The 22,298-nt window shown below is 39.7% G+C and overlaps 1 protein-coding gene across 3 annotated transcripts in view; it reads left to right on the top strand.

Moving 5' to 3' along the window:
* The first annotated feature begins 5,470 nt into the window (after positions 1 to 5,470).
* CEP164 (centrosomal protein 164) overlaps positions 5,471 to 22,298 on the top strand; it is a 65,400-nt gene continuing 48,572 nt past the window's right edge. For all 3 annotated transcript variants that reach the window (XM_081270907.1, XM_081270906.1, XM_081270905.1), the window contains exons 1-3: positions 5,471 to 5,583; positions 12,450 to 12,552; positions 16,892 to 17,003. In XM_081270907.1, the coding sequence (XP_081127033.1) occupies positions 12,471 to 12,552; positions 16,892 to 17,003 (194 nt within the window). In that variant the 5' untranslated portion in view covers positions 5,471 to 5,583; positions 12,450 to 12,470. The remainder of the gene's footprint in view (positions 5,584 to 12,449; positions 12,553 to 16,891; positions 17,004 to 22,298) is intronic.

Below are 22,298 nucleotides of genomic sequence, written 5' to 3'. Positions count from 1 at the left end.
CCCAGCCCTGGCAGGGCGGGCAGGGCGATGCAGATACAGTGATGGCATACCTCTCACTTGTCATTACTTCTTTCAGCATTGATTGATCACCCACTGTATGCCAACCACACTGCCAGGTTACTGGTGCTACAAAGTAAAATGAATACACACTACATTCTGTCCATTGGGCAGAATTTAGTGATTCCTGCCACAGGGGGGTTACAAACAAAGGATGTGGCATTAAGGAGGAGGACTTTAGGGGACATCTAAGGGAACTGGAAAGATTCAATGGAAGAAGATAGTATTTAATTTGAGCTTTAAAAATGGATAGTGGGGGCTGTGGTTGTGTCTCAGTGGTAGAGCACTTGCCTAACATGTGCAAGGCCCTGGATTCGATCCTCAGCACCACATAAAAATAAATAAATAAAATAAAGGTATTGTGTCCAACTACAACTAAAAAATAAATATTTAAAAAAATGCATAGTATTTCTAGAACAGAGACTAGGGGTACAAGATTAAAGGAATGGAGGGGTGTGCTAGGCAGCAAACCACACAAGAAGGGCTCGAGGGGAATGAAGAGTGTTTTCACTAGAGTCTGCAATCACTTGGCAATTAAGAGCTAGTCAGGTCTTCTCTATCTGAATCTGTAACTTTGATGCTCTTGGGGTACAAATCCTTATGATCCCCTGATTCATGCACTGTCAGCCAGTTAGGCTGAGGATGAATGGCTGCAGAGAGCTTTGAAGTGTTATAACTTCAAGAAGCATCAACATAGTAATTGCTAAGTGTTTAAAACAAAGAGCTGTAGGGCTCTAATTACTTAAAATAGAAATGATATATGATTATGTCATCATGATATTTATCAGAAGTAAAAAGCCCTTGTTAAAATTCACTAGTCATTCTGATGAAAAAAAAACTAAAGGGAAACTTTTAATAAGATAACAAATGGTTTGGGGTGTGACTCAGTGGCTCTGGGGTGGAGTGCTTGGCATGTGTGAGGCCCTGGGTTCAATCTCAACCCTGGAAGGGGAGGGGCATAAAGATAGTGAAAAATCATAGAAAACCTATTGTTATAGGCTAAAGTTATTCTCATAGAAGTCAGGCTTAGGAAAAGGAAGGTCATTATCACCACTCTTATTCCACAGAGTCTAGGTTGGTTTGGCCAATTCAATAAGATAAGAAAATTGAACAAGTGCTATAAATGCTGGAAAATAAAGGAATCATTATCTGCAGATTAGAAGATATGATGAAGAATACTAAACAATAAGGTGATTAGACACATAAAAATCGTAAAGGCTGAAGGCATGGCTCAATGGTAGAGTGCTTGTCAGGCATGCATGAGTATCTGTTTTTGATTTTGAGCACCAGAGAAAAAAATCAAATCAATAGACCAGGGAATGTATGGGAATTGTATATAAATAAAGATGAAATTAATATCAGAGGAAAAAGGATGCATTATTCAATAACTGTTGTTGTGACAATTGGTAATCCACTTGGAAGGAAAGAAAATAAAATCCATGTCTCATCTAAAAATAAATCCCTGGAGATCAAAAAGCTTTATATAATAAATAGAAATAAGGAAGAAATAGAAAAATATTTTCATAATCTTATGTTGAAGACAGCCTCTCTAACAAAACTCAGGAAAAAAACTGAATAGGTTTGACTACTTAAATATTTAAAACTTCTGAAGCCCTTCAATACTGTTAGTATTCCAATTCTGGTTCTTCTATTTAGTAACCAGAAGACCACAGGCTTGTTAACCTTTCTGTGCTCAATTTTATCATTTGTAAAAGGAGGTAATGATAGTACAAACCTCTTAAAGTAAGAAATCAATGAGATAATCCATGTAAAGCTTGGAGAATGGTGTCTGGCATGCTCCTTAATAAAGGCTAGCTATTAGCAGTTTTACTACTACAACTACTCAGAAAGTGACATTTGCAAAGTTAAAAGATAAGCTACACATTAGGAAACATTTGCTATAAACAGGGGAACAAAGGGTTAATTACAATACACAAAGAGCTTCCACAAACCAATAAACCCCCCAAACAATGTGATAGAAAAATGAACAGAGGGTGTGAAAGGTAATTCATAGAAGAGATTAAAATGGCAAATAACATGAAAAAAGTTTGACTTTATTAATAATGTAAAAACACAAAACACTATTTAAGTACCATTTTCTTCCCTCCCTCTCAGATTGGCAATGTGTTGGTGCTAGTGAATGTGTTGGTAAATTACTGCATTTTTTGGAGGGTAATTTGGCAATGCTTATTAAAATGTAAAAAACAGGAACTCTTTGAGCATTGTTATTTCTAGGATTCTAGTCCACAAAACAGGAATTTCAGCAGTGTGTACAATATCAAGACGTTGGAAACAAAGTAAATGATCATCAATAGGAGACCAAAAGAGGTGACTTTTATTCAATGACATCCTTAACAACGATTAAAAACAATGGCATATGTGGCAGGGTGGCACATGTCTGTAATTCTAGTTCCTTGGGAGGTTAAAGCAAAATGTTCACAAGTTTGAGGTCAGCTGGGCAGTTTATCAAGACCTTGTCTTGAAATAAATAATAAAAAGGGCTGGAGGTGTAGCTCAGTGGTAGAGTGCCAGCTTGGGCAACCTAACAAGACACTGCCTCTGAAAAAAGAAAAGTGAGGCTAGGCATGGTGGCACATGACTGTAATCCCAGCGGTAAGGAGGCTGAGACAGGAGGATCTTGAGTTCAAAGCTAGACTCAGCAATGGTGAGGCTCTAAGCAACTCAATGAGACCCTGTCTCTAAATAAAATACAAAATAGGGCTGGGGATGTGGCTCAGTGGTGGAGTACCCCTGAGTTCAATCCCCGATACACCCCACACTTCAAAAAAAAAGTGGTTGGATTAATGAGTGTTTTCCTTTCTTTTCATGTTGAATGCCTTTTGTGAAGTCCAAATAAACAGTAAAAAAGACAGATAGAAAAAAAAAAAAAGCTCCAACAGTGGAATTTCTGATGTGGGATTAGGGAACAATTTGTGAGACTCATCCCCTTATCTTTAAAAAACACCTCTAAATGCTCATCTCTGACCTACAATGAATGAAATTCTCTCTTCTTCACTGATTTAGTATATATTACTGATATCCCTATTGCTGTGTCATTTTTACTATCCTTCCACCCCCCAAAGACTTGCTTCTTTTCTGGGTTTGGTGGCATAGGCCTGTAATCCCAGTAACTCCAAAGATGGTGTCAGGAGGATCACAAGTTTGAGGCCAACCTCAGCAATTTAGTAGATCCTGTCTCAAAATAAAAAGCAAAAAGGGCTGAGTACAGATGTAGCTCAGTACCAGTGTACCCTTGGGATCAATCCTCAGTACCACAAAACACAAACAAAAACAACTTTCTTAATTATATTTGCCTAAGGGCATTTGATAAATTGGTTTGCATTTCTGAGTACAAACTTGTAGGAAAACCTGATAAAATGAATATGATACCCACAGAATCCCTTATTTTATTAGCTCTTCCCATGAGTTGGGAACCCAGATTAAGGTACCAAAGTGTTTTTTTTTTTTTTTTTTTTTTGATACCAGCAGTTGACTTAGAGGTGCTTAGCTACCAAGCCCCATCCTCAGTCCTTTTTCTGTTTTTTAAAATTTGACACAGAGTCTCACTAAGTTGCCTGGGGTCTTGCTAAATTTGTTGAGGCTGGCTTTGAACTTGTGATCCTCCTGCCTCACCTTCCCCAGTTGAGATTATAGGCATGTGCCACTGTGCCTGGCAAAATTTAAAGTGAAGTATTTTGATGACAATCAAAATCAACTAGATTGATTGTAAGTTCATGCGTATAGGGAACTAGAAATAGTGTTTTGAATCCTTGTTTTGTGCATGTCTGTGGTGAGTTAGTTGGTGAGCCTTAGAGGTTCTTCCCAGGCTAGTCCCTTTGGCCCCTCAGTAAGACTTTTTTTTTTTTTTAATATTCTTTTAGTTGTAGATGGACATGATACCTTTATTTTACTTATTTATTTTATGTGGTGCTGAGGATTGTACCCAGTGCCTCACATGTGCCAGGCAATGCTCTGCCACTGAGCCACAACCCCAACCCCCTCAGTAAGACTTTTAAGGTGTGTGGAAAGGAAGAGAACCAATGCTTTTTCATCTGCAGTGAGGAAAAAGGAAATTAAATATGAGAAATATATTCCAACTGTCTAGTTTGGGATCTATAGGAACAACTATCCAAGTTCTTTACTGTGGACTAAGTGGTGCAGGGACTAGTTTCAAGAGATAGGAGGAACCAGATACATCTCTAGAATGTCCTCATCATCTCCTCTTCACCTCATAATGTCTCTACTTTATGTTCTTGTTTTTCTATTGAAAGAATGACCAGAGCTGCTTTTGTCCCTCTTAACTTCTCTAAGATAGACTACATAGAGAGAAAGGAATATTTGCCCTCCATGAAAGTAAAACTAATTATATTAGTAGTGATTCTTCTGCCAGATAGTGAGTTTGCAGGGTCTACATATTGTGTCCCTTTTTTTTCCATCTTCAGCAGACTCTTCAAAATAATTGCCACAGATATTATTATCACCATCTTGCAGATATGTAAACTGAATCCTGTCCTCCGGCAAAAAATGGATGATAGAAACTAGGTTTTTTAATTCTTGGTCAGGTACTCACTGATTTAATCAGAACACAAGGGAGCCAGTTTTTAATGTTTTTTTCTCTTTTTTTTTTTGGCGGGGCGAATGGGGTTGGGGGTTTCCATTACTTAACATTCTTATTTCTTTAGTTTATTTAAGGTCCATTCAATGGGTTGATTATTAATGATCACTGTTATTCATCTGATATTAACCACACTACTAAAAACTGATGATCGGGGCTGGGGATGTGGCTTAAGCGGTAGCGTGCTCACCTGGCATGCGTGCGGCCCAGGTTCGATCCTCAGCACCACATACAAACAAAAATGTTGTGTCCGCTGAAAACTAAAAAATAAATATTAAAATTCTGTCTCTCTCTGTCTCTCTCTCTCTCTTTAAAAAAAAAAATAAAAACTGATGATCAATAAACTGCCTTGGGTAATTCACGTTTCTATAAATATTATATGACTTGTCCCCCTCTGCCCTGGAAAAATTTTCTTTACCTCTAAATACAAGGCTCTCTTTTAATCCCTTTTGGAGCCCCATCAAGTATTTTTTTTTTTTATAGAGAGAGAGAGAGAATTTTTTTTAATATTTATTTTTTAGTTTTCGGGGGACAAAACATCTTTGTTTGTATGTGGTGCTGAGGATCGAACCCGGGCCAAACGCATGCGAGGCGAGGGCACTACCGCTTGAGCCACATCCCCAGCCCCCATCAAGTATTTTGAACTACAACTCCCATCGTGCAACGGGAAACGGTCAGAACTCTGAGTGATCCGACAGGACCTTGAACCAATCCAGTCCCAGAGCTCTCAGTCAGGGACCTATTGGCTCTGGGTAGAGGCGGAACCTTCAGTTACTAGGTTGGTCCCCTTCCGGAAGTGGTTGTTGGCCTCTGCAGGGCAACACCCCGGCGTCCCTGGAAGCGGGGAGCCGGGGTGGTGCTGGGCAAACGGCGCAGAGCCATCTCCCCAAGGCTCCCGGGGTGGAGGACAGGTCAGGACTCCTTCTGGGGAGAGGGTGGTGTGATCTGGTGGCGTGGCAGGAGAAGGAGGGTTGCGGGTGAGTTGAGGCACTCTGGTGTATCAGCGAGCGCTAAGTGTAGAGTGTGGGCGGGAACTGAGGGAAGAATTGAAAAAGGAGCGGTTGGGCGAGTGTGCATCTGTTCAAAACCCCACCTCGCCCGCTGGCGAGTAGGCGGCAGGGGCCTGGCGGGTAAGTGAGCGGCGGCTGGTGGGGGAGTGAGGGCGCAGAGCGGCGTGAGAGCTTGTTGGGTCCCTCCTTCGCTCCTCCGGCCCGAGCCTGTGTGAGGCCCGGTCCTGTGAGCCTTGCCTGAATCCTCCTGTGAGATTCATCCCCCGCCCCGCCCCCGTATCCGAATCCCGGGCTAGCCCAACCTTATGCCATCTTTTGGCCCGCTGGGGAAGTTGGGAAGTTTTTCTTTTTTTCTTCACTACACTGATTCAAGTATCTCCGTTTACATCTGGAACTGCTCTCTTCACTTAGCTTCCAGGACTCCCTTCCCGCTGGTTCTCTTGACTCAGCCCTTCGCAGGCCTCTCTTCTCTTCTACCACTCAGTCTCTGGGTGATTTCACCCAAAGTTTCAGTTACCATCCATTCAGCAAACCACTCTTAAGGTGAATCTCTTTCCTGAGCTTAGATCTGATTACTGATCATCTCTTTCCTGATGTCTGGGATCTGTTCCTCTGCTTGTATTGTCTATCGTAGTGAAGGATTTCACCACACAGCCACGTCTACACTGGGAATTCATTCATCTAGTATGCAGTAGGACATGTCTATATTCCAGGCAGCATACCTACTATGGTCTATTGGACAAAGCCTAGAATCACTATATACTGACTGAAGTGATCTGGTTCCCTCCTTCCCCTCACTTGTACATAGGTCACGTGCAGTTACCCTCTGGCCCTTCCTTCCCATTCTCACAGCCACTTAATTCATAAATATCTTGCCAGGACTTTCAGGCTAACTTCGTAGGCAATTTCTCTGCTTCTGTTCTTGCATTTCTCTAAACTATAAAACTCATCAATGTTTGTCTTCTTTGTGAAATCCTGTGATAATTCCTCATCATGTACAACATCCTTAATCCTTCCAACCTTTTATGATATAGTCCTTGCCTTACGTTCTAGATCTCTCTCCTGCTACTCCTTCCACTCTCCCTTGCAATTTGATCATGTCAAAGCGGTTAAGGGCCCAGACTTTGGAATCAGATAAATACATGTATATTCTGTTGTGCCATTTACTAGCTGAAAAACTGGGCAAGTTTAAAAAAATTTTTTTAACCTTGCTTAGCCTCAATTTCCTTATTTGAAAAGCAGTGATAATAATTTCTATCTAGCTGAGAGGATGAGGTGAGATGATGTAAATAAAACACTTAGTACAGTTTTGGAACAAAGGGACTGTTAAGTAAATTTAAGCTTTTATTGTCATAATAAGTTTCTTGGCACTCTTTCCTGCTTCTTTGCTGTCATGTGTGCTGTCCTTTCTGCCTTTAAGTTCCCTTACTCTTATCCTGGTGAGCTCCTATTTATCCTTCAGGAACCATCTCAGTAGCCAGATATCTGTGATGCTTTCCCACAACTTCCAGAGTAATATTAGTTACCCTTATCTTTGTGTCCTGTTGTATTTAACACATGATGTAGTCATGTGTTTATATGTCTGGCTTCACATTAGGCCGAACTTGGGTTCAGGATCATGTTTAATCAGGTTTGTAGCTCTGGTATCTAGCATAATGCCTGGTGGGTGTTCAATAAATGACTATTGAATTTCTGAATGACCTTATCTGCAATGATATTGGATCTGTCTTTTGGAACAGTGTAGAATAAGTCTTTAAATATGGAAGTAGTGGTAATAATAATAGTAACACTTGGCATTTGTTGAAATTTTACTATACTTTAAGCATTTTACATTTAACCACTTCTCACAACACTTTGAGATGCTTTTGTTATTTATTTATTTATTTATTGTGGTGCTGGAGATTGAACCTAGGGTCTCCCATTGGCTAAGCACATAAACTATCACTGAGCTACACTCCCAGCCCAGTATACTTTTATTTTTGGTTTGACATTTACTCTATGCCAGAAATGTGCTAGACACTTTTCAGATATTATCTTATTCACTGCCAAATATCTTTTCCACATAGGTTATCATCACTGAATTATACAGATGAGATTACTGAGGTTTAGAAAGGATGAAGTACCTTGCCTAAAGTCATACAGCTGGCAAGTGAGAGAGCTGAGATTTGAGTCCAGGTTTTCTGTTCTCAGAGCTGGTTCTTTTACCACTATGCCATATGTCATTCAAAGTATGGAGAGGGATATTTAGCATTGGAAGGGATATTTAGCATGTGCAAGTGCTACCATGGACATTTTCGGTTCCCAAGATTCCTTGGTTCTGAGTTAGTGTGGTTTATAGCAGTAATTGAGCTCCTGCAGTTTATATAAGCTCATTTTAGGCTTGGTTGGAAAAATTAAGAGGAACAAGCATGGCCTTCACAAAAGAGGTGAAACACATGGAAAAGATAATGTTGAGATAAATATGCCTGTGAACATGTGAAAACTGTGTCCCCAGTGCTGAGGTGCTTCTGGATTGGCAGGAGATTGGTGATTTTGGAGGAGATGTGTGGATCACTCCTTTTCTGCTAGATTCTGGGATTGGCAGAAAATTGAAGAGTGCAGTTGAGTGACTCTCCCCAACAACTCTAAGGCTTGCAGTGAGGCTCAGGCCAGGTAATGAGTAGATCTTATTACGTTTCATCTGATCTGTTGGTAACTGCAACACGAAGTACAGTTGAGGCTTCAGAAGCCATATCTGGAGTGCCATGATTGACTAGAATTTCGCTCATAGTCATAAGCCTGGAGGAAAATCTCAGGACATGACATTTATTTGCCATAGCAACTCTAATGGCTGCTTTCTTGGACTTCTCATTCTCTAGGTTACTAAGCTAGTCCAGGTTGTTACCATCTCCCACCTAGACCATATCATGGTTTTGTTCCTCATCTTCCCACAGCCATTCTGTTTTTTCTTCTTTCTAATCTGGTCACCATTCTAGTCCATATTCCCAATGGTTGCCAGAGTGATTCCTCCTCCCCACCCCAATCCAAAACCTTTGCCTGGCTTCCATTTGCCTTAGGATAAAGGCCAAGTCCTCGGCATGTCCTGGCTTCTGCCCACCTCTTCAACATCATCTCTAGCTATTCTCTTTCTTGGTAGGTGATGTATCTTTCAGAAGGACCTTTGCACATGATGCTACTTCTGCTGTTAGAACACATTTCTTTGAGGAATCCCTACTCATTCTTCAGTTCTCAGCATAGGCACATCTGACCAGGTTCATTTCCTTCAGCACTTTTATCTCATTTGTATTATGCATTTATCTGGGACTGCTGGATTGGTCACAGTCCACAGGGCTGTAGCTCAGGGAAGTGACAATTAAATCTGTTTTTTCCCCCCCCATACTGGGGATTCAACTCAGGTCCTTTGCATATTTGGTAAGTGCTCTACCACTGAGTTACATCAAAAGCCCCTTTTAAAACATTTATTTTGAGACAAGGTCTCACTAAGTTGCCTAGGCTGGCCTTGAACTCGAGATCCTCTTGCTTCAGCTTCCTGAGTAGCTGGGATTACAGGAATGTATTCCTGCATCTGGCAGAAATCTACATTTTTAGTGCCTATGAATAAGTAAATAAACTTGATAGGTGCTCAACAAACCTTTTTTGAATGGTAAATGCTCTGTAGAAGTCATTAAGAAATATGATCTCCCTCTCCACACTCTTCTTCCCTGCAACTCTGTACCCCTTTGGCCCTGTCTTTGCCCACATCTTTCTGAAGTCAGGCAAGGCAAGAAAAGAAGGTGAAATATAGGCCATCCATATTTTTATTTTTTTTTTTCTGGCAGATTTGTTTGAAATTTGGATGTGCTTGAATTCAGATTTTCCATGTTCTTCCCAGACCTTAGATAGTTAAATGCAGATTATTATGTACATAGCCAGTTAGGGTTTTTTCTTTTCTTCTTCTTCTTTTTTTTTTTCCCCTTTTGGTACTGGGGATTGAACCCAGGGACACTTAACCTATTAGCCACATCCCCAACTCTTTTTATGTTTTATTTTGAGATAGGGTCTTGCTAAGTTGCTTAGCGCCTCACTAAGTTGCTGAGGCTGGCTTTGAACTTGTGATCCTCTTGCCTCAGCTTCCTGTGCTTTTGGAATTACAGGTATGCATCATCACACCTGGCTCAGTTAGGATTTGTGCCATGAAAACAGTTGTATGTGTCTCACGCTTTCTGGAGGTTGGAGTTATGTAGGAATAAGTAACATTTCTTAATTGCAAAATTTCTCAAATTCTATGTTAGTTAATACAGTGCCTTGTATGGAGCCATGCTTGATAAGTGCTTGTTCACCCTGATGTTCAGGCTACTATTGAGTCCTACCTATCTGTAGATCCTTTCCTTTTCTCTTTCCCTCTTCTCTCCAATTAAGACTATTAAAGATCCAGGTAACTTCTTAAGTCACACAGCAATGGGCCCCTTCTGCCATTCTGGTTCCTGGTCCATTTCTGCTTTGCTGTTCGGAATTGGAAGAGTCAGGCCCCCCTTTTCTCTGATTGTGTAGAGGTGGGAGTACCCTACTGTGTATTCGGTATTACACCCATTAGGAACAGATTTTCACTTCAGCTCAGTCAGGTCTTGCATACGTACTTCCTTTTGTTTGTCTTCCTTCTTGGGGGCAGCATGATGGGAATGAGAGGGTTAGGGATGGAGTCTGGCTCCCTTAGCATCCTGTGGACTGATAAAGAGGCTAGTGTCTGTGAGTTCTAAGGCAGGACACCTCTCCTATTGTAGTCATAGAGGGTATGTAATGGTCTTTGATTGGTCTTTTGTCATTTGTCAGGGGCCCCACTACAGGAATCTGGGGTAGATTGAGAGTTACCAAGTCCAGCCATTTTCTTTTTTTAGTTGTCAATGGAACTTTATTTATTTATATGTGGTGCCAAGAATCGAACCCAGTGCCTCACACATACTAGACAAGCGCTCTATCACTGAGCTACAACCCCAGCCCCTCCAGCCATTTTCTAAACACTTACTCCAGGCCTTTCTACTTAAAGGTGGCCATTTTTATGCTCACTGTTACAGGGGGAAGAGTGACAGTTTCTGAAGAAGTGGGCAACAGAACCTGCTGTGCCAGACTCCTGTTGGTCTATCACACCTGGTGTGGCTAACTCCTCCTAAGAGAGACATGCAGCTTGTCTCTGCTTATCAGGCTTCAGCATGGAAGCTGTTCTAGGAGAAAGTTAGTGGGATCTGGGGGTCCCGAGGTGGTGGTGGGACTAGGGGCGAGAAGAGAGGAGCAATTCTAGAACTGCACCAGCTTGTCAGTTGAAGAATTTGGCATTGTTCCATCGGTGAATGCTAGAAATCTTGGATTCAAGTTGGACTCCTGTGGTTGTCGGCTCACACTACTGTAACAATATCATAGACTGAGTGGTTTAAACAGTAGAAATCTATTTTTTCACAGTTCTGAAGACTGGAAGTCACAGATCAACATCTGTTTCTGGTAGCTGCCTTGTACATGGCTACCACCTTCTTGCTGTGTCTTCACTTGGTGGAGAGAGAAGTCTGATCTCTCTTCCTCTTTTTTTTTTAATCTATTTTTTATTTTTAGTACATGGACTTAATAACTTTATTTATTTTTTATGTAGTGTAGAGGATTGAACCTAGTGCCTCACACCTGCTAGGCAAGTGCTATACTGCTGAGCCACAACCCCAGCCCTAAGGATACTAATCCTGTCAGAGCAGGGCCCCACTCTTAAGACCTCATTTAACCCTAATCACTTCCTGAATTACTTTCTATCCCATAAAGTCACATTGCAGGCTAGTTTTTCAATGTTTGAATTTTGGAGGGACTCAATGTAGTCCATTGCAACTCCTTTCCATTCTGTCCTTCCAACAGCTTGGTCCTATTAAGCCTGATGTTGCTGTGTTCGTTGTGTCTGTCCCTTCTCCATTCTTAATGTTTCTGCCGTAGTTTAAGCTTTCATCATCTTTCACTTGGATAGTCGCCTCCTTAAGTGGTTTTCCTGACACCAGTTTCTCATTTCTTCAATCTAGCCATGCCAGTCCTACTAGAGTTCTTGTCCTTAAAAGAAAAAAAAAAAAAAAGGCCACTTCATGTCACTTTCTTTTCCCAAATCCCTAGTGTCTCTTCTACAGGGCAGAATCAAGGCCTTTTAGCATGGTCCACATGGTCCTTTTAGCTGGCTTTCCACCCTGGCCCTTGCCATGCATGCTGTTAATCCCATATTCCAGAACACCTGCTGTGGCCCAGGGTGATCCCTGTCTAGAATGCCTTTTTTTATGCTTCACTGGGAATTTCTCCTTCTGCCTTCTGCTACCACTGAAGTTGTATCTCTTCCCTTCCTGGATTGTAAGCTCTCTGTAGGCATTGTTGGATGTAAATGTGTGACTGTGTATGTGGGTATATGGGTATCTGTTGAGATTTTTCTGTTTGGGGATCTTATGCTGTAATTCTTTTTCCTCTTTGGGATGGTGGTTATGAAGTCAAATTCTTTAGAGAGTTAGGCTTGTGGATCTTTTGTGGTTCACTGAATGTTCAACAATCTTTGGGAGGTGCATCTTAGGGAATTTTCCTAGACACAGAACCCGTGAGGCTTGAGTTCTGAGCTGTTGGTCCCACCTGGTATTATCCCTGGTGCCTGCAGAGTTCTTAGCAGAGTTGGCGTGTAGGATCTGATCTGACCCAGATGCTTCATGACCCTCTTCTACCTTTCCCCTTCTAAGCTGAGTCACTGATTTTTCTCTCTGGTTGGGGGGTGGGTCTCTGGGATCTAGGTGTTTGAGCCCACATCAGTCATGGCGGGACGACCCATCCGTATAGGAGACCAGCTGGTTCTGGAGGAAGATTATGATGAGACCTATATTCCCAGTGAGCAAGGTAAGAGGCTTGAAGTATATTGTAGTAGTTCTCTGAGGGCAGGGATTATGTCTGATTTATTTTTGTTCTTGCACTGTAACATGTGGTACATGCTCAATGCTGCTTACATGCACAAGTGTTAGATCAAAGGTTAGCAAACTATAATCCATGGGCTTAACTTGGCCTTTTGCCTGTTTTTGTATAAAGTTTTATTGGAAAACAGCCATGCTTATTTGCTTCTCGGTGGCCTGTGGCTACCTTCATGCTATGGTAGCATTGTTGAATAGTTATGACAGAGACCATGTGACCCACAAAGCCTACAGTATTTACTATTGGAACAGAAGAGATTTGCTGACCTGGGTTAGATCAATGATAACTTTTTTTTTTTTTTTTTTGCTTTTGGTGCTGGCATTGGACCCATAATGATTAGTTTTAAATGAAATTGTAGTAGGGGATATTATGAAATATAGTATGTCCTGAAGCAAACCCAGTTTCTTTTCTTTTTTTTGTTTGTGGTGCTGGGGATTAAACCCAGGGCCTTGCTCATGCTAGGCAGATGCTGTACCACCGAGTTTAATTCCTTGCTCCCCACCCCAGTTTTCTTAAAAACAAACTAAAGCTGTGTTTTTTTTTCATAATGATATTATTAATAACAATGATAACATTATTTTGTGCCATTGTGTGCCAGTCTATATTTTAAGAATTTGATATTTATTACCTTTTCTTTTTTTTCAAATTTATTTTTAGTTGTAGTTGGACACAATGCCTTTATTTTATTCATTTATTTTTATGTGGTGCTGAGGATCGAACCCAGGGTCTTGCACGTGCGAGGCGAGCGCTCTACCACTGAGCCACAACCCCAGCCTGATATTTATTACCTTTTCAACCCTTGTCAGTCCTCCATAAGCTAAGTACTATTATTGTTCCTATGTTATAGGTGAGGAAATCAAGGCACAGAAAGGGTAAGTAATTTTCCTGTAGTTACCCAATTCTACTAAGTGGTACAAAGGATCTACCCAGGTATTCTAAGTCCCAAACCTGTTCTTTGAAGCACTATGTTTTTTTTTTTTTTTCCTTTTTTTGTGTGTGTGTGAGTATGTGGTGCTAGGCATTAGAACCTAGGGCCTTGTGCATGCAAGGCAAGCAGTCTACCAGTTGAGGTATATCCTCATCCCTGAGGCATTGTTATTTTTTGGAGTGAAAACTCCTTTGAAGTTATGAAGAGTTATGGATCTGGATTCACAAATTTTGTTCACCAACTATGTGGTTAGTAGATGGGTTAGAGTAGAACGAGAACTCTTGCACCCACTGGGAGCTCATGAGCCCACATTAAACCTTGGGCTTTTTTTATAGTTTGTTGTATGTGTTTGTTTGATTGCCATAGAGAAGTTTTTTGTTTTATATTTTTTGGTACTGGGGATTGAACCCAGGACTTTGCTTATACCAAGCACATGCTCTACCACTCAGCTATATCCTCAACCCAAAATTTTTTTATTTTTATGTTAAATGTATTATTAGTTCATTCTCATCTGGCCTCTGAATTAGTTATGTATCAAAGTTAGAAAAGCAAAGCCTTCCCCACTTCAAGGTGAAAATACTTTTCTCATGTTTTCTTCCTAAACCATTAATGGAATACTTCTCTTTTCTTCTCTGATTTGGATGTTGTACTGGGTGTATCTTTTCTTCCATTGGAATCCCTATTTATATGTCACTGCTGTACCCTTAATTATTGAGACTCCATCATAAAATCTAATTTCTAATTACTGGGGCCAAAATGCCCTTATTGGTCATTTTTCAAAGTTTTCTTTGCTATTTTGTCTGTTTTTATCCCCATGAACTTTAGAATCACCTTGTCAAGTACTGGGTAGAGCTGTGTATGGAGGAACTGTTAGTACTTGGGGAAAATTCTGTTAAATATTTGAATTAATTTAGGGATAACTTTCATCTTTATGAAGTAAAGTCTTTCTACTCAAAATGTCATATTTCTTTTTTTGTGTGCTCTTATGGAATGACTAAGTTTTCTTCATAGACGTCTTACTACTTGCTCAGGTTATTTCTTTTTTAAAAATATTTTTATTAGTTGTAGAGTGATGCACAATATCTTTATTAGTTTATTTTTTATGTGGTGCTAAGGATCAAACCAGTGCCTCACACATGCTAGGCAAGCGCTCTACCACTGAGCTACAGCCCCAGCCCCTATTTCTTAAATGTAGATTGAGCATGCTTACTCTGGAAATCCAAAACCAAAATACTCCAAAATCTGAAACTTTTTGGAGTATTTCTGATTTTGGATTTTCAGATTAGGGATGCTCAACTAGTAAAGTCTATGCAATTATTCCAAAATCTGAAAAAAAAAAAATCTGAAATGTGAAGCACTTCTAGATCTGAGCATTTTGAATAAGTGATACTCAACCTGACTGTTTTCTTTTTGGGTTGCTGTTGTAAATGAGGTCAAGGTTTTTCTAAGGATGTTTATGAATTCTTTTGTTCTGTCCGAGTTTAGATATTCTAATCAGAAGCCATCATATTCTTTTCCTGGACTGAGTAGCTTCCTAATTAGCTCACTGTTTATACATTTGCCCTTGTCCAGTCTGTTCTACCTAGTAGCCAGAGTGATCTTATGATATGAAGCAGACCATTTCTAGTGGTCTCTGCTTTATTTGGGGGGATACCCGGGATTGAACACAGGAGTACTTAACCTCTGAGCCACATCCCCAGCCCTTTTTTATATTTTATTTAGAGACAGGGTCTTGCTGAATTGCTTAGGGCCTTGCTGAGTTACTGAGGCTGGCTTTGAACTTATGATTCTCCTGCCTTAGGCTCTCCAGTTGCTGGGATTATAGGCTGGTCTCTACTTTTAACTCTCTTCTGTATATTCAACATGACACCCTTGCTGCGGTTGTAGGACTGTACATCTGTTCATCTGGCCAGACTTCCTCTACCAGTTATATTGGCTTTCTGAAAGTCCTCTTGTGAGCTAAGCTGCATCTTGCCATAAGTCTTGTATCTGCTCTTCTACCTGACTGCTCTTTCCTTAGTACTTTACCTGGCTGGTTTCTTTTGACTTCTTCAGGTTTCAATTTAGTGTCTCCATTGCTGAGAGGTTTTCCTTGGCCATCCTTGGTAAAGAAGTGCCCCTCCACCTTGACCTTCTCTTAGACATCATTTACTTCTTTCATGGCATTTATCAGAAACTTTAATTCTTTGTCTATTTGTGTACTTATTTGCTGATTTTCTCTTCAATTAGAATGTAAGCCCCATAAGAGCAGTGACTATTTTTCTCTTATTCATGGCATATAGTGACTGGCATGTGGGAGGCACTAAAAAAAAAAATGATGAAAATCAATGAATAAATTAGTCCCTGGCCAACCAAGTTCTGACTGGTCTTTTGAAAAAAGTGGTTTTATTTCCTAGTCTGCAGATGTCACTCTCCAAATTCTCCACTGTGATGACTCATATTGGTGATACATCTCTGACCTGGGCTATTATCAACTAAAACATTGATGCCCCTTGTATATTTATTTCATCATTCCTTAGTCCTCCAGCGACATCTTCTATTGGTCATTTCATCTATTTTTTCCTTCCCCAGAAAGGTGAGATACCCCTTTATTCAGTACATAAATTTCTCCTGTTCTCCAGATCTCTTGCAAAAGGATTCTAAGTGCTTGAAGCAAAAGTATTAGAGTTCAAAATATTTAGCAAAATTGAAAAAGAAATAATTCCCTTTATGGAAGAATGGGTCCAGTTGTTGGGAAGGCCTCCCGAGCTTCATTCAATCTCTTAGTTTAGCTGTCTCCCTGCTCCTAGGCGGAATCATTCTTTGCCTTTTCTCTGCTCCTGTCACATCGTATATCACTTGTTTCATACTCTTATTTGTGTGTTTGTAAGGTTCTTAGGGGCTTAGTTGTCTGTATTTGTTCAGAACATGTTTGTTGACTGAATGATGAGTGCTTTTGCACCAAGCTTTTGCAAATCTTGGGAAAGCTTATCTTCTTCTGGTGAGGTTGCCCTCATCCTGGATGGTTCCGGTTGTGGCTTTTGGGTTCTTCCTGAGCCTGCCACCATAATGAAGCCTTGGTTTCATTTTTTTTTCCACCTTTGTTAGACTTATCTTTAGATTATATTCTTGGAAATATGGAGATAACTTAATTTGATTCAGGTGTATCATTTATAAATTGAGATGTAAGGAAATAATTCTGTATGTTTATTATTTATATTTAGAGAAATAATAATTTCTCTTTGAAGAAGATTTTGAAAGTAAAGGCAAAATAGAAAACAGATTGATAATGATTTTTTCTTCTCTCCATCCACTACCCCACTTCTCGTCTCTTTTACCTTTCTGCCCTCCTGCCTCTTGCAGAAATTCTTGAATTTGCCCGAGAGATTGGTATTGACCCCATCAAGGAACCAGAACTGATGTGGCTGGCACGGGAGGGCATTGTGGCCCCACTGCCTGTGGAATGGAAACCATGGTAAGTAAATGGGGGTGTGGGTCACTAATTTGGCCTGTCAGAGGCAGAGGGATCTGGTACTGGAGGTCGGTTTTAATTGGCCATCTTTTCCAAACCTGCCCTCTATAGTTAGGGATAGCTCAGTGCCCTTTCTTTGTTAAGTTGCCTCATGTTTCAGATCTCAGTGTAGGCTGACTTGACAGTCTCTGTGATAGGCTTCAGTACTTATACCTAGCACCACAGTGCTGCTATCCTGACTCAGGTCCTCTACACCAGCATCTGTTTTGCGTGGGCTAAGGAGGGGTTGTTGTTACTCCTTACAGACTGATAATTTTTTTTTTCTTTTTGGGTACTGGGGTTTGAACCCAGTAAGCTACATCCTCAGCCCTTTTTTATTTTTTTAAATTTTGAGTCTGAGTCTTGCTGAGTTGCTTAGAACCTCATTAAGTTGCTGAGGCTGGTCTTGAACTTGGGATTTTTTTTGTCTCAGCCTCCTGAGTCTCTGGGATCATAGGTCTGTGCCCCTGTGCCTGGTGCCCACTGTTAATTGAACATGACAGTAGTATCTCCTTAGCATGTCCAGAATGGTTGCTGGTGCCAAAGAGTTTGTAGTGAGGCTGCCTAGACTGGCAAAGCATCTCTCTCTCTTGGCAATCCATGGCTCTGCCGTCTCTGAATTTGTGTAACCTGTTAATGAATATTTCACATATGTGGATTCACTGATCTTTTTAGAGCTCTTTGGATTATGAGGAGCACAGCTTATTCAGTTTATCTCAGGGAAACTGGCTTTGGTGAAGAACAGTGGCTAAGGAGAGAAAGCTGCAGGGTACCATGTCACTGTTGCTCACTCTTTCTCCAGAGGACTGCACTACCACCACTCACAGTGACACTGTTTCCTGTGCTATATGTCTGCTCTGTCTTCTTTAGTTTCTTTTCCTCATTACATGCACAGAGCTCATAAGTTGTCTCCCTGAAGTGAGTGCCATAAGTTTACTTCCTACCTTAGAGTGGATTTTCCTATGATTGTCCCAAACTAGTGCTCAGATGTCTTAGGGGGCTCCCCTCTCAGCGGGTAAGGTGCAATTTGGGAGATAAGGTGTAATCATCTTGTTCTTACCCATATCATTTAATGCATTGGCTATACTCCAAAATGGCAATTGTTGCATTACTCTTCTCGGCTGAAGGATTGTAATCCTTTTAGCTTTTCTTCACATGGCAGCCTTCTTGTTCTCTTGATCTTTTTAGCTGTCTCTCATTGGACTTTCTCCAGTTTTTCATGACATCTTTCTTGTAGGAAATCTGTCAGCACTTCACACAGTATTCCAAGTGCTGAGGACTCATGATTGTATTTATAGGATAACCTTATAGGATAGTGTTTTGTGTTGTTTCCAATACCCAGTCTGAGGGAAGGTAGGAAACTGTTACTGGTTAAGAGCCATCTGTGTGCCAGACTTTGTGCCACTTGCTTTCATGTACTTGCCAGGGTTGTCAGTTTTCATTGTGCTATAGGGGGAACATGAATTGTTTTTCATTTTTTAAAATAATTCATACATGTCATCTTCTCCCTTTCTCAAGGTCATGACTATTAACTGGTAATTCCTTCCAGACTTTTCAGTTCTCTCCACCCCCAGCTCCCCTTCCACACCTTCTAAAATCCACACACCCCACACATTTTTTTTTAAAACCTAAGTGTTATATACTCTGCTCTTCTATGTCAATTCATGTAGGTCTACTTTTTTTATTGGCTGTGTAGGTATTCTACTTTCCCAAGCCCTGTGGTGCTTGGGGTTGAACCCATGGCTTTGCATATGCTAGGCAAGCATTCTGTCACTGAGCTATATTCGCTACTCAGCTGTATCACGTTTTTAAAAAAGTCTTGATTTAGTTAATTACTTTAATATTGAAGGACATTTAGAGATTTTTTTAGAGTGACCATGTATAGGAGCATCTTTTTCTGAAATTTCTGATCTCTTCCATCGATCTATTTGTCTTGTTTTTACACAAGTACTATTCTTTTGGTGGGCCGGGAGGGGAGTACCAGGATTGAACTCAGAGGCACTTGACCACTGAGCCACATCCTATTTTGTTTTTTATTTAGAGACAGGGTCTCACTGAGTTGTTTAGTGCCTCACTTTTGCTGATCTTTGCGATCTTCCTGCCTTAGCCTCTGAGCTGCTGGGATTACAGGCGTGCGCCACCTTGCTTAGCACTATTCTATCTTGATTACTATAGCTTTATAATAACTCTCAAAATCATTTAGGGTAAATCTTTCAACTTTGTTCTCCATTTTCAAAGTGATATTCTAGGTCCTTTGCATTTCCAAATGAATTTTAGAATCAGCTTGTCAGTTTCTTGGTAGGATTTTGATTGGGATTATGTATCAATCATTTTGGGGACAACTGACATCTTGAGCAATATTGGATCTTTCAACCCATGAAATGGTCTGTTTTCCTTTATTTAGGTTTTCTTTAATATCTGTAAGAAATGTTTTGTAGATTTTTGTACATGTCTTGCCTATCAGATTTATGTCTGAGTTTATATTTTTGATGCTTCTATAAGTGGTATATTTTCAATTTCTGGTTGTTCATTGCTTTTTTATATGAATAAAATTGGTTTTTGTGTATTGATCTTGTGGTGTGCAACCTACTAAACTCAATTATGTCAGGTCTAGTCGCTTTTAGATTCCATAGGATTTTCCGCAGAGATGATCATGTCTTTTGGGAATAAAGACATTTTCCCTTCTTCCTTTCTTATCTGATTAGCCTTTATTTCTACTTCTTACCTTACTACACTGACTTGAGCCTTCTGTATAATTAAATAGATATGGTGACAGAGGACATCTTTGCCTTTTTCCTGCTCTTAAGGGGAAAGCATTCAGTCTTTCATCATTAAGTAGATGTTAGCTGTAGGCTTCTTGGAAATGCTCATTGTCAGGATGAGAAAGTTTCCCTCTATTCCTAGCGTACTGAGAGCTTAAAACAGGAATGGATTAATGGTGGTAGATTTTATTAAATGATAAGATCACATAGTTTTCTTTTCTGTCTGTTCATATAGTCAATTATACTGATTTATTTTTGAATGTTTAAATAACCTTATATTCCTGGATAAACTCCACTTGGTCATGATGTATTGCTCTTTTTATATTTTATTGAATTTGACTTTGTAAAATTTCATTAGGTATTGTTCCATCTATGTCCATGGGGAAAATTAGTGTATAGTATCATTTTTTTCCTAATATCTGTCTTATTTTAGTATAGGTTAATACTGGGTTCTAAGAATGATTTATGAATTTCTTTCTCTTCAGTTTTCAGGACACATTTCAGTAGGATTGGTATTTTTTTCTTCTTTAATTTTTGGGAGAATTTACCAGTGAAATCATCTGGGCCTGTAGGTTTCTTTATGAGAAAATTTTAAACTAAAAATGCATATTCTTTAATAGATATAGGATTATTCAGTACATTTCTTCTTGAATGAGCTTTGGTATCTTGTGTCTTCCAAGGATTTTTTTTCTCTCATCTATTTGTTTTTTTGGTGGTACAGGGGATCGGCCCAGGGCTTTGTGCATGCTAGGCAAGTGCTCTCCTGCTGAGCTATTTCCCCAGCTCCCCTATCATTCTTTTTTTTTTTTTTAATTAGTTACTGATGGACCTGAATTTATTTATTTGTTTATATGTGGTGCTGAGAATCGAACCCAGTGCCTCACACATGCTAGGCAAGTGCTCTACTGCTGAGCCACAGCCCCAGCTCCTCACTATCATTCTTGATACTGGTTATTTGTATACTTTATCTCTGATTACTCTGGATAGAGGTTTATATATTTTGTTGATTTCTCAAATAACTAGCCTTTGTTTACATGAATTTCACAGTTTTTTTTTCTTCCTGTTTCATTGATTTTTCATGGAATCTTTATTATTTCCTTTCTTTGATTTATTTTGGGTTTAATTTGCTCTTTTTCTAATTTCTTAAGGGTAACACACTGTTTTAATTGTCATGGTTATATGAGTTAATATTTTGTTAAGGCTGGTCTTTTCTATATGATCTTTAATTTTTTTTTGGGTGCTGGGAATTGAACCCCAGAGGTACTTTTTACCACTGAGCTACATCTCCAGCCTTTAATTTTTTTTTTTTTTTTTAAGACAAGATCTCACTAAGTTGCTGTGGTCTTGCTAAGTTGCTCGAAGCTGCTTGGGAGGCTGAGGCAGGAAGATCTTGAGTTCAAAGCTACCCTTAGTAAGAGCGAGGTACTAAGCAACTCACTGAGACCCTGTTTCTAAATAAAATACGAAATAAGGCCAGGTGTGGTGATGCCTCCTGAGTTGCTGGGATTATAGGTATAATTATACTGCACACTGCTCCCATAATCTATTAATGTGGCGAACAACATTAGTATATTTTCTAATGTTAGAACATCTTGAAATTTCTAGAATAAATCCTAATAGGTCATAGAACGCCAGTTTTAGGTAGTGTTGGATTTAGTTTGCTAGTATTTTATTTATAATTTTTGCAGTTATGTTTATAACAGAGATTAACCATATATTTATTGTATTGACTCTTTCTGATTATCAAGGTGTTTTTGCCTTAAAACATGATTCAGGGAGAGTTTCCTGATTTTTCTTTGTTGGAATAGTTTGTTTAGGATAGGCTTTTTTTTTTTTTTAATATTTGTTTTTAGTTGTAGATGGACACGACACCTTTATTTTATTTTATTTTATTTTTTTATGTGGTGCTCCGGATCTAACCCAGTGCCTTATGCATGCTAGGCAAGCACTCTACTACTGAACTACAACCCAGGCCCCTAGGATAGGCTTATTTTTAAGTTTGTTTTTCTATTCTTTTTTGATATACACAACAGGGTGTATTTTGACATATTATACATACATGGAGTGTAACTTATTCTAATTAGGATTCCATTCTTGTGGTTATATGTGAGTTTCATTGGTGGTGTATTCATATGTGAACATAAAGTCAGATTCATTCTATTATCTTTTCTATTCCCATCCCCCTTCCTTTCCCTTCATTTCCCTTTGTCTAATCCATTGAACTTCTACTCTTCCCCTCCTCCTCTTGTTGTGTGTTAGCATCCACATATCAAAGAGAACATTTGACCTTTGGTTTTTCAGGATTGGCTTGTTTCACTTAGCTTGATAGTCTCCAGATTCATGCATTTACCAGCAGAAATCATAAAGTCATTCTTTTTTATGGCTGAATAATATTTTTTTTAACTTTTTTTTTTTTTTAGTCTTAGATGCACACAATACCTTTATTTTATATTTATGTGGTGCTGAGGATCGAACCCAGTGCCTTCCACATGTGAGG

This window comes from Spermophilus citellus (genome assembly GCF_964194105.1).
Source record: "Spermophilus citellus genome assembly, chromosome: 2".
Classification (NCBI taxonomy): Eukaryota; Metazoa; Chordata; class Mammalia; order Rodentia; family Sciuridae; genus Spermophilus; species Spermophilus citellus.
This window is presented reverse-complemented; position numbering and strand designations above follow the sequence as displayed.